The sequence below is a fragment of the Hydra vulgaris genome, chromosome 14, assembly GCF_038396675.1.
Source record: "Hydra vulgaris chromosome 14, alternate assembly HydraT2T_AEP".
Lineage (NCBI taxonomy): Eukaryota > Metazoa > Cnidaria > Hydrozoa > Anthoathecata > Hydridae > Hydra > Hydra vulgaris.
In genome coordinates, this window is record NC_088933.1 from 33,604,370 (window position 1) to 33,618,180 (window position 13,811).

The 13,811-nt window shown below is 27.6% G+C and overlaps 1 protein-coding gene across 1 annotated transcript; it reads right to left on the bottom strand.

The window, feature by feature from the left end:
- Positions 1–3,275: 3,275 nt before the first annotated feature.
- LOC136091067 (uncharacterized) lies at positions 3,276–5,876 on the bottom strand. The gene is made up of 4 exons (XM_065818052.1): positions 5,693–5,876; positions 5,362–5,570; positions 4,986–5,167; positions 3,276–4,801 (listed from the first exon to the last, which is right to left on the bottom strand). The coding sequence occupies exons 1-4, from the start codon at positions 5,874–5,876 to the stop codon at positions 4,411–4,413; spliced, it is 966 nt and encodes a 321-aa protein (XP_065674124.1). The 3' UTR covers positions 3,276–4,410.
- Positions 5,877–13,811: the final 7,935 nt, after the last annotated feature.

A 13,811-nucleotide genomic window follows, 5' to 3' on the forward strand; every position in this document is an offset into this window, starting at 1 on the left:
TTGATTAATTTATTAGTTTTCGTGTACAAATAATAATGAACTTTGTGATGAATAAAACTTGAAGAAATTTGTCTCTAAACAGTTATATAGTTATTTCTCTAAATTGAAAAAATGCAGCACTTTTATGTAAAGAAAGTAAATTAGCATTATTTGGTTGCACTCGTTTTGTCTGATATATATATATATATATATATATATATATATATATATATATATATATATATATATATATATATATATATATATATATATATTTATATATATATAAAATATATGTTACTATTACCCGCAGTACCAGGAATTAGCTAAATGCTAATGTTTATAATATAATCTAATATATATATATATATATATATATATATATATCTATATATAAATATATATATATATATATATATATATATATATATAAAATATATGTTACTATTACCCGCAGTACCAGGAATTAGCTAAATGCTAATGTTAATAATATAATCTAATATATATATATATATATATATATATATATATATATATATATATATATATATATATATATATATATATATAAAATATATGTTACTATTACCCGCAGTACCAGGAATTAGCTAAATGCTAATGTTTATAATATAATATATATATATATATATATATATATATATATATATATATATATATATATATATATATATAGAGTCGTCCTTTTGTTTTTTGTATATAAATTTAGGTCTCCAAAATCGCTTACCGTTTCACTTTTCTTTTAAATTTTCTATTCTTATCTCAAATGAATTTAGAAACATAACGTCGCAACTAGCATTGGCTACTCATAGTTTTAACACCAAATATTTATTGTTGTCATTACAAAAAAACATCAATAGTATTGGTTTTACTAATTATTTCTAAAGAGCTTGGACTTGAAAAGTCTTGAAAAATTGTTAATGAGCTGTGGGATTTCGTCGAACTAAGCCTTAACAAACTATTGCGTGTTTTTTATTTAAAAAAATCGGCCCATTTTTGTCACTAAGTATTATTAATAAAATTCATCTATCTTCGATGATGTAAATGCAAAATTATTTCAATAAAGATTTTATTAATTCTCAAAAGTTAAATGGATGGCAGCAGCAGCAAAAAAAAAAAACAAAAAAAAAAATACTATTTCTATTATAAAATGAGTCATTTCTCAATCGCAATTCCTTAATTCTCGAACCATCTAGTTAACAAATAATAAAACCCTTTTAGTTACTAATTTCCCAGGTTTGCTATAAACCTCGTATTCAGATTAAGGCCAACTCTAGTTTAATTTTTGTAAGAAAAAACAGGTCATAAATGGGTAGTTAAACAAGATTACGACCAAAGATTATTTTGTTATAAATATTTTTTGCATTTGATATCTGGTCAGGAAAAAAACACCCACGTCGCTCTCACTTTGTTAACTGAATTTACTATTTTGTTATTTACACAGTAAAAACTTTTACACAAGATTCCATATATTTATGTTAAACTCATTTAACATTCATGTTATAACTACTCATAAATAAATTGCTAGAGCAAATCAGACAAAACACTGGAGCGATGGTGCAGCACGGGACTGTGATAACAGATTTATACGTAAAACTTGCAGGTCACGGCGCCAATAATGACTGTTAGCTAAAAATTAAAAATTAAATTTTTATTGTGCAATATATATTGAGACACTATAAGTCGATCATAGCATAGTTTTAAATGCTTAATACAAGTTTATAAACTTATTTTTTTTAATTTTTACCAACACCGGCCTCATTTACACCACATTATTAATAAATTTTTATTTGGTATAAACAAAGAAACTGTATCCCTGAACTCGAACTGATCAATGTATGTATAACTGATCAAGCTTTATACTATGAGGTAATACTCCTCATTATAGTATAAAGCTTGCACATTTCATCTCATAGAAATTAGTGTAACAGCAGTTATAAAATATAGAGGTAATTCATTCCATCTTCCGTTTATTTGAACTAAAAAGAAATACAACCCCTAGTTTGATTTAAAAAATAATTTCCACTCCTTACATTATAAGTACTATTACCTTACCCTCTTTCATTTCTACTTGACTATGTATTAAGCATTTGAGAATAACACTTCAAATATAAAAAAATCTTAAAAAAAAAACTTACTTTTAGAAAAGGTTTGCTATATTCATTTCCAACAACAGAAATTGGATTGCTGGTATCATTGACCAAGCTATATGCATTTCCGATAACAATAACTGGATTGCTGGTATCATGACCAAGCTATATGCATTTCCAATAACAACTGTTATTATTTCATAGGTTTATGCATCATATTAACAGCAATTGAAATGCCAGAATGCAGCAATATCATTTAATTTCAATTCAGTGATAAAGAAGAAACATAGAATACTAAAACATACCGAATGTAATAAAATTTAATAATTAGTGAAAATGTAAAACTTTTTATAAATAAACAATATACCGAGAATATTTCAAATTAAAATTGAGATTTTGAAAGTATAACCTGCAACATTGAAAATGTATATAAAAAAATAATGCTCCATATCTATCATCATATATATAATAACCTTGTAACAATATAACTTCAACAACTATAACTATAACAGTTGTAATCAACAATAACTTCAACAGTTTAATATACCAGATTACATTAACAACTTGTGACATTTTTTAACTGATCTAACCTTAGGTTTTTGTTGTGTACATCTGGCAATTATGACAGTTCCATAAAACATCTTCCTTTTTATATGCACTGTGGAATTTTTTGACATTCACGATGAAACCAATTTTTACACGTAGAACATTGAGCCATTTGCCTGCAAAAGCAAATCCATTAGTTGTTATAAATAAAAAGTTATAAATGGAACAATTGATTCTAATTATAACTTTATATGTATATACTAACAAAAATTATAGTGAAACAACCATTTATAACATTACCATGCAAAACCAATACGGTCACCTACTAAAGTTAGAGAAAATAAAATGAACTATTTATCAATCGATTGTATATCAAAGTTTTTCTTCTCCAAGCTAGACTTACATTGCAACAACTAAGGAGCCTCACCAACTCCAAGTTTAACATCATGTTTAAAACATTATTTGAAAAGTTGGAACATACCTATTAAAAATTTGTTCATCTTCAAGGATCCAAAACATGCAACAAGAACAATGTAGAGGAATATGGAAACTCTTTGCTACACATCTCCTCAACACAGAAGGGGTAATGGCAGTTGGGAAGACATCTAACCGGTAGTTTAGTATACAGTTGAGAAGATGCTCATTTTACTTTGCTCAAACATAAGCGTACTTGGTGGTATCTTGTTTGCTTCAAGTACCTGTCGAGCCCACGCAATAGCATAGAGACCGCAATCTACACCATTTGTTTGATGTTGAATTGGTAGAACTTTAATAACAATTTTTTTTTGTTGGCAGTGTAAGATAGAGCATATTTGTCTTTTTGTCTCAATACTTATTGAACCCTGAAAGAGACTGTCAAAAATATATATCTCCCCAGGCTTGCAATCATATAACGCAAACCCAATGTAGATTTCCATCATGAAGAATTTGTACAAATGGATTGCTTGGACATATATCAAAAGACATAACCTTTCCTTTAATCAGATCTTGCAGACCAATATTAATGTTAAACTGAATTGACATAATTTGTTGAAAAAAGTGAATGACATTGTCATTAAGCATTTTCCCTTTTTCTATGCCATTCCTTTCTGAATCTCCAATCAATGAGCATTTTAGATCACTAATAGAGTGCAAATCCCTTATAAGATGGAAATTATCTTTAACTATGTTGGCCTCATCAAACTCTTAACAAATATCCAATAATACTATTTTTTCTTGACATTCACTACTTTCAATTTTTATCAACTCATTGGGTACTGCAAACATTTCACAATTTTCATCAAGTATGTGATTAGTTAAAATTTCAGTCATACAAGATTCATTTTTTTCTTTGGAGATGACATATATTTTACACCAACTCTTTTTGGCATTTTTCTTTTGTGTTGAACAGGAAAATTAACAAGATGTGGTAAATTTGTATCTGACTTGATCCAGGTTTCTGGTTTTTTGTCTGGAAGGAGAATAACCCCTTGCTCTTTTTTAAGAGTTTCTTCAAAGCTTGCTTTAAATTTATAAAGCTCATCAAACAATTTGTCTGTTGCTATATGAGAGTCACATAAATGTGTCAAATTTATTATTGCATTTAGAAGCTCACGACATGCTGCTGGTGTGTGTCTTACCTGTGGGAGACTATGGGGTATATTTTGATCAAGATTTGAGACTTTCCTATTTATAGAACAAATACTGTGTAATGCCTGATTATGTTCAGGTGGCACAGATTCATGCAGTTGTTCTTCAAGACTATTCATTTTTAATGATTTATTGTTTAAAGCCAAATCTAAAAAAATATTTTCATCTGGCAATGCGCCAAGCACAAAATATGCTGAATCTCTAAAAGAGGAACCAAAATCAGACCACAATTTTCTTTAATAAAAATGGCAAAAAAATGCTTGCACGGATATGCACTATATAACCAAGCTGAACATGAACAAATTTTTTGCACCACCAAGATAGCATTGGTAAGTTTCTCTACTATTACTTGAAATGAAGCAACATTGTATAATCTGTCTGTTATTGCGCTAACTCTGACTAAATCCATGCTTATTACTTTGTCTATCATTTTCATACAATTTTTTACTAAAGGTTGTGGACGATTTGTCAAAAATGTTGGAATGTTATTCTTATATTTTCTGTAAGATGAATGCGCTCTCCTATTTTTATCAACATAGCTAAAAGAAAAGAAATTGTCTAGTTAGCCCAGATTTAATCTAATTTAGTTTACTAATACAATAATGGTAACAACGATATTATTTTTGAAAGTTTGAAATAAACATATAATTACTGCTTTTTATTTTTGTAATCAGCAGCACTTATATATAAGTGGCTGTAGCATAATTAACATAAATGACTAACTTTTCGTAATTGTGAGGAAGAGATTCCTCTATACAGATACTAAGCATAGCTGTCAGAGAAGAATTGGTTTTGTCGTTCAGTACCATTGTTAGTATTAATATTTCACAATAAACGTTGTTGTTGAAAAGCAAATACCCATCTCTGAAACAGAAGATTAACACTACAAGCAAAAGAACCCATCTCTGAAACAGAAGATTAACACTACAAGCAAAAGGAACATTACTGCAATAAATTAAAGAACAATTATTAATAATAGAATTATTATGAAATAATATTAATTTGAAAATATAGTAAATAAATAATTATTGTTAATGACTCTTGCTAAAGGATGGATAAAAACCAAAATGTTTTTATTTTTTGTAACATATATACTAACCTTTAGGTTACATAACCAAGTACTATTTAAATACTCTGCTAGTTTTGGGTTACTTTTCCACTCTTCTGAATCTTTTAATGCATCAACAGCATTTTGGCAAATTTCCTCTGAAGTTGCATGAGCAATGTTATGCAGTTTTAACTTAACTGCACCTTTAACAACACAACATCCATTAGCAGTTTTAGAAAGCCATCTCTCCCGAGCTTGCTCTCAATGAAAGTTACAAATTAAAACATTACACCCTAATGAAAAACAGTTGGACTTTGTTTATACAATGATTGAGTTAGCATTAAAAAAAATTAAAAAAAAAGATTATAGAGCAACTCTTCACCTGGAAACACTGATTCCAATATCTTTATTTCTTCATTTGAGTAATCAGTTAAACAAAACTTTTGTTGAAATGTAGGGATCCATTTTTTAATGCACAATAACACTTCTGTGATAGCAGATATGGTTTCATTTTCACACAGAAAAACAGCTACAACCTGATAATCAATGTTTGTTTTAACAACCATAAAAAAAAAGCGGTAAAGCATACCTAGTTGTGCGATATGTTGCATCAAAAAAAATAAGGTCAGTTCCATATCACAAGAGTAATCTTTTTTTGCCAATGATATTTGGCAAAAATCATATTTGATATTTGGATAAATAAACAACAATTAATCCTTAAGCTCAGGATCATTCCTATCAGCAATATTTACACCTTTTGGTCTAAACTTTATCATTGCTTCTTGAAAAGTTATTTGCCATTCATTTACTTTATCATGCAAACATTCTTGGTCAAAAATTCTTTATCAAAGATCTGCGAAGCTTTCTTCTTGCATTCAGCATATGATTTCGAATGGTCTTATCTATCAGAAAGTAACGTTTGTTTGTACTTTATAAATTACTATTGGCAGTAAATTCTGCATCAACCAAAAATTCAAGATGCTCATTTCTGATACAGTATTAACATTTTTTTTTACTCGAAAGCTAGGATATATATATAAAGAAAAAAGTATAGAAAAGGTCAGTGTGGAACAGACTTACAAAAACCCATATTTTTTTATTAATATATACTAGTTGATCCGGGTCGGATCAACTAGTATATATTAATAACATAACAATACTAATACTATAACAATACAATACCTCAAACTCTGGAAAATCAACAATTTCTTTAATATAAACCTTGGCAAAGCAATTAAATTTTTTGGTATCCTGCAGAAAGACTCAAGAAACTGACTGAAAAAGACTGCAGAAAGACTTTTTAGTATCCTGCAGAAAGACTTTTTTTGGCAATAGTGATCTGTACTCTACACATTAAAATAAACGAATGCAAGTTAAATGAGATAAAATCTTAATGCAGATCTGTTATTTATGATATAAATACAAATATAAATGTTAAAGAATATTATAATGTCAAATTATAATCTTTGTAATATATGTAATTATAACTTTTATTATAGAAAAGAAGTATGAAATTATGATTTAAAATTAAGTTTCAAAAAAATGATTAAAACTTACAGCTTGTTCATTTTTCTTTTTACTATACTGGACCTTTTTTAATATTTTGGTCTTTTCCATGCTGACAGTCAAGTTTTGTCCGTGTTGACACAATGAATGGTACTCCTGTGTAGGCAAAATCTTTGTCTTCATAAAACAACTTGTGTTCTTTCTTAAACAATTCTAAATGAAATAAATTACACTTCTTCATTTTATTACAATGTTACAGGGGGAAAAACATGAAATAGAGTTAAGCAATTGCTACAGTTAGACAAAACTTTATCTACAGATTATTTAATTAATTTGCCAACCTTCAAAGCTCTTTTCCATGCTACCTGTACAAATAACAACATAATGCACTGTGTGCAACATTTCGTGCTCTGCAATTTTTGCACAAACATTTGCATAGGTGGCAAAAACATGCTTGACCACAGGTACTGTAGATTCAACTGACAACATTAGTTCTGAAAATAGTAAATTATTTTTAAGATCATAAAACCAGTGCTCTTTTAGTAAATGATTAGGAATCACATAAGATAATAAAGAATCTTCCCCACTGAATGTACTAAATCAAGAGAGCAGCTACCTTCGTTCATTTTACAATCAAAAATTAATGCACAAATTTCAAAAATAAGCTAAATAAATAAAATAAAGTTAACTGCTTAAGAAAATAAACATTAAAAAAGTAATATCAGGAATAGATGAATAAGACATTTTTAAATAATATTGTTGTTTATTTCTCTCCTCCGGCGTCTGCCTTGTAGAAATATTAATAGTGAATACAATGGCATTAATTATAAGACGGTCCACTGTTCCACTACTAAGTCATATATAAAACTCACAAGAGTTAAATACTTAATATAAAAAAAAAAGAAAACCTCACATACACAAAAAAAAAAAGAAACGAAAATGAAATAAAATCAAAAAACAAAACAAACAAAAAAAAAACAACAACAAGAAAAACATAAAAAGCAAGATTCGAAAATAATCGAAAAAGTTCCAAAAAATAATAAGACATTTTTAAATAAATGTACTTTCGAACGACACTTAACGCACGAGGTGGATTTTAAATTTTGATATAGTTTTATAGTTTTAAAATACATCAAAATTACGCATGCGTTAACATTTTTCTAGGTCTGCGATTTTAGTAAATTCAGAAATGTCCTTTTGAACGACATTATTTAGCACTAACCTACGTGATATTAAAACGTGATATTAAAAAACGTGATATTAAAATCTAAGAATTATTAAAGCAAACAAAAACAAAGATTATGGATTTATCTATATATGGTGAAAATTTGAATCTCAGCAGTTCTAATGAAATTAGCTCTGATGATGAAAGCGGAAATATAAAAAAATATAAAAATAAATATATTATATAGTTATTAATATATTTTTTAATTTAGAAGTCTGTGAACAAAATTTGAGTATCATTGAAAATGATTGTTTACCTACACATAATATTGTTTATGGTATGTTTTTAGTCACTGTTACCGTACAAAAACTGCTAGTAGAAAAATCAAATATGTCAATTTAAATTTCTAGCAGTTAACTGCTAGATATTTATTTGCAGATTTGATTTTTTAACTAGTTAACTGCTAGAAAAACTAACTTAAACTAGTTTTAAACTTCAGATAATAATTTTAAATCACAAACAATTGCAAAAAAATTCTATGTGACAACAATTTTTTGTTTTGATTGTTCTTGTGTTGTCTATATAGACAAAATATAGCTATATATGCTACTGATGCCATTTTTTTTCTTATTTCTCCTAGTACTGTAATGTAAGTTTTTTTAAGCTTAAAAAATTAAATTTAACAAATCAATTAATGTTAAAGCTGTCTTTCAATAAATATTGAACGAAGGTGATAATACTCCAATAGTAATTTAAACCTGTCTGTCTCTAAACACTGCTCTCATAAATACGGGCATAAATCTATAAAATATCAAAGCATTAAAACTTGGAACAACCTTCCTTATGAACTAAAAGCTCTCAATTCATTCTCAACCTTTAAAACTAGATTATTCTATTTTTTATTTAAAAAATATAGTTTCTATAATCAATTTTTGTTGTCTTTAGTATTTTTTTATTTTTTTTTTGAAATTCTATTATATATTTTGTTGTCATTACTATTGCTTATTGTTATTTTTATAAATATTTACATTACTATTATTAACTACTTTTAACTATTACTACTAATATTAATATTGTTATTATTATTATTATTGTTATTTTTGTTATTATTATTAGTAGTATTATTAACACCGTTATTTTTATGTTATAAAGTTTATTATTTTTATTATATATTATGAAAATTAGCATTATATTTATTTGAATTAGATATTATTGACATTAGCAGGTGTTTACTTTATATTAGTAAATTTACTATTTGTAAACATCCTTGAATGTAAAATCTTATTTCAGAAATAAATTATTGATTGATTGATCACAAAAAATCACAATGTTCTATGGGAAGATGCCATTCAGTATTCAGGCATACCCCATATGGTTGTTGCTCACAAAATTTTAGATTGTTACCATGGTTTTGATAGGAATATTTCAGCGAAAAACAGTTATAAAAAAAATTTAAAAAATGCCGAAGTAATATTATCACATTTATCATTCATACTCAATTAAAAACTTTTATTCTTTTATTTAAATTAAATTCTTGCTTCTCTGAAAAAACAAGAATTAAAGTTTTTAATTGAGTATGAATGAAAAAAACATTATCACTATTTTAAACAAATAAACATAACATTTCAAAGGTGGTGCCTAATCCTTTTTTTTTACAATTTTTAGTAAGTTATAGGAAATAAAAATCATCTTTTATCATTTTTTTTCTTTTAGATGGATGATCACAGCTTTCAAAAAAGTTATGTGATTCTGCAAGATACAAAGAAGTTTGTGTGTCCTGCAAAGATAGTTATGAGAGAAATATTACAATTTCCTGATTTCAAGATTTGAGTAACTAAATTATAGGTAACATGCCTGTTATAATTTTATAATGTATTGTGTTTTGACCTAAAGAAGTCCTGAATTAAATTTAAGGGTCCCCAAAGGTTAGTGGAAAGATATATCTTTTAAAAAATGCGCCTTTATTGAATCAGAATTAAGGTTTAGGTGTTTCACCCAACTTCCTTGGCTAAAACCCTCTATAAACCCAGTTTTGTCCTTATTGTTTTTGTATCTTGTTTTATTTTTTTAATTTAGATACCTAAGCATTCAGCTTGGCACAAAAAAAAAGCATCAAATCTATTGAAAGAAAAGTTAAAAATCTCATGTTTAAATGAAGTACCTTATATTCGAACAATTGTTGTAGCTATTGATAATTTATCATGTCATGATAAACACCCTATTGGAAAGGTAAGAATAAAATTTTTTTATATACTTTTTACTTGCAAAAAAGTATGTGTATATCAGAAATATTGAGTGTGTGGAGGGAATGAGAGCGACCAGCACAAGCATACCAGTTAAAAAAATATATACAAGGTGCTTTTGTTTTCAAATTAAAACTAAACAATAAATACACAAAAATAAAAGCTTATTAAAATGGCTCATTCTTATTTGTAGGCAAATGGCTCATTCTTATTTGTAGGCAAATGGCTCAATGTTCTACTTGTAACCATTAGTTTCATAAGGAATGCGAAAAAATTAACGATATTTCTTTTGAAAACGAAGATAAATATTGGAAATGTCAAGATTGCTACAACTTGGGAAGAAACTAATAATTTGTTATATAAATTGTTAATAGCTGCTGATTTCACATATGAAAAATGTCTCACAACAGATCAAGCAAGAAATAGCAGAAATGACAAGTAGGCAACTACAGTCATGGTGGATAATGTAACTGAACCATTTCGAAAACAAAAATCATTCTCAAGTTATGTTTATCTTGCTGCATTTAAAGGACTTAAAATGCCACCTGTGTTTTAAAAATAGGGGCAAATCAGTACTTGGAAAAAATCCTAAAAAAAAAAAAGTTCTTTAATTGGTCTAAACAAACTACCCAGACTTGACAAACATAGTCTATGTTCGAGATGGAACTCTGAGTCACACAGTTAATGCAATGCAGAAACGGTTGTCCAAGAACATAAATTTCTTGTCAAAAGAAATCTGCAAACCTAATGAAATGCTAAGATAATTACTACTAGGAAATCAATTTTTCACAAATATACAGTTAGTTTTTGGCACAAAAGTTGGACCAATATTTCATTTTTTCATTTGTATGATATTTAATGCACCAAGCATTATTCTGGAAATTTCCAGAAGAAAGCGGTTATGGGTGGTATTACATCCAAAATGTGCATATAATAATATAAAGATGATGGATTCATAAACAACAACGCTAAAATTTTTTTTTTTTTTGTAACCCCCAGATTTTGACTATTGCTATGAAAACATCAAATGTTTTAAGTGACCAACATTTGTGAAGCTTCTTAGATTTAACACCACATTTATTAATAATAAAATTTTCAATTTTTATGTAACAAGTCACATGGTAATTCATTTTGTGGTTTAAGCTAAAAACAATATTATACAGAAAATTGCATGGCTTTCAACAAGATTTTGTGAGGCTGCTAAAAGGATTGTGCTTTAAGATCACTGGTTTTGCTTATTTTGCTAGTCAGGAGATTTTTGCTTGGAAGGAGACAGACATTGATTAATCTAATCTTAATCTTTCAATGAGATTACAATAGCCATAAGGCTCCCATGAGTTTTAGACCTAATTTGTATTTTTACAAAATTTATTTAGATCTAGATTAGCCACATCTTGTCCCTGATTATATCTGTTCTGAATTTACCTCCAGGCTAAATTCAGAGCAGATGAATTGATATAGATTTGTTGATTCTTTAAATTTGAAATGTAGTTAATAAAGCTGTCATGATGATTCACAAGAATGGGTAAAATATCTTGTAGTACCGTAAAATACCTTTTGGTTAACTCTTTTAAAATTTATGAGCTTTGATCTATAAAATAAACAAAAATTTCTATAAAAACGTCTGTGAAATAAGCTAAAACTAATTTTTTTAAAAACTTGAGCAAATACCTTTTACCTTTGTAGATATTTGAAATGATTACTAACTTAAAGCGAGTTATAAAGGGCATAAAAATATTAGTTCTTGTATTCTTGTCTAGAGAGTGTTGTCTTCTTGATAAGAAGCCAACACTCTCTGATTGCTTGAGCTTGAAAAGGATTTTACTTCTGCTACATCATGGGGCACTCAGTGGCTGGTGAACTTTAACTCAGATAAAACTCAAATTTTTTTCAGCTAATCATTATCGCAATCATCTAGATCTTCTTATATTTATGAACCGTAATGTACTTGATGAGTCATCTACCCTTTATCTTTTAGGAATAACTTTATTTACCCTTTTTTTTGTAGGATTAACTGTTATTTCCAATCTTTCTTGGAAACCATAAATCATATTGATTGCAAAATCTGTCCTTGTTTGGAATACTGTTGCCATATCTGGGGCAGACCTTCCAATGATGCCCTTTTTCTTTTAGACAAGGTGCCAAAACGCATTGTAAACATAGTTAGACCTGCTCTTGCAGCCAATCTTCAACCATTATCACATAGTCATAATGTTTTCTCTATCCCTTTTCTGTAAATACTATAATGGGCACTGCTCTAAAGAGCTAGCGTCTCTTTTGCCATCTACTAAAATTCATTCTCGTGTTACTCGTAATTTAATTAAGTCTCATCCTTTAACTGTGACTTCATCAAATCATCATTCAATTTGCTCTTCATCTTGTTTTGCTGATTCAAATAATTTGCAATCCTTTACGTCATCTGTTAATTATTATCTTGCTCTATAAACTTCATCTTTTCCATAACTTCCAACTCTAATAGTGGTTGCTTGCAGCCTTGTTAGAAGTGATGATGTTAAAAAATTTTTTGTAGAGATTTAAAAAATTATATTATTTTTAATTGAATATTTAGAGATGCTTAAGGTGAACATTCTTTAACAAAGCAATTTCCCTGTTTGTTTGTTTTTTAATTTTTTTCTGATTCACTCCTAACAAGGCTGCAAGCAAATACTATTAAGTTGGGAGTTACTAGAGAAAAAAAGAATACAGTTATAGAACATGAAAATGGTTGACAGAAGACTTGAAAAGTTGTAGGTTGTATAAGACAGGAAAACATGAAGATGGGAGAGAGTTTCAAATAATTAAAGTGCGGGGAAAAAAACTAGACAAGTAAAAGTTTTTAGAGAATGAAGGGAAGATATAGTAAACGAATAAGACTTCACTGAATGATGAGTCAAACGATAAACAAGATCTAAATATGAATAGGCCCCTAGATTATTTGAAAAATAATAATTTCTTTAAAAAATGCACATTTTTAATATATCATGTTTAAATATTTTATGCCTAATGTTCAAATGTAAAGAAAATATTTTTCACCTTGTTTGTTTAAATCTTTAAAGTTTCAAACCTAAAAATATATTTTTTTGCATCAAATACAACCTTTATGCCTTTTTTTCTGTAAAATGACAAACTAGTTACTTATCAATTAACGAGGTTCTTATCTCGCAAACAAAATAGTATTATTAAACTTTGATTTTCTAATTAACCTGAATTGCTTTATTTAAACAGAAGCTTTAAAAAGCTGTCAAAACCATATAAAATGGCTTATATTTTATGTTAATGCTCTACATCTGATACATTATTATTTCCAACTATAATGATTATCACAGCGCAGTATTACAATACTATTCTAACAATAACTAAATTTAATAGTACTATCTAACGGTTTGGTTATAAAAAATAAATTAAAAGTAAATATCTTTTTTTTTCTCGAAATATGACTCAACATAAAAATCTAGTAATGTTTCAATAACTTTTAGTAACAGTAGAGAAAATTGCATGCATTTTTTTAAGATTTCAATAACTTTTTAATGATGAAGACTTTATAAGATTCAGAAACATTTTTAAATAAAAATAAGTGTTACCTTAAA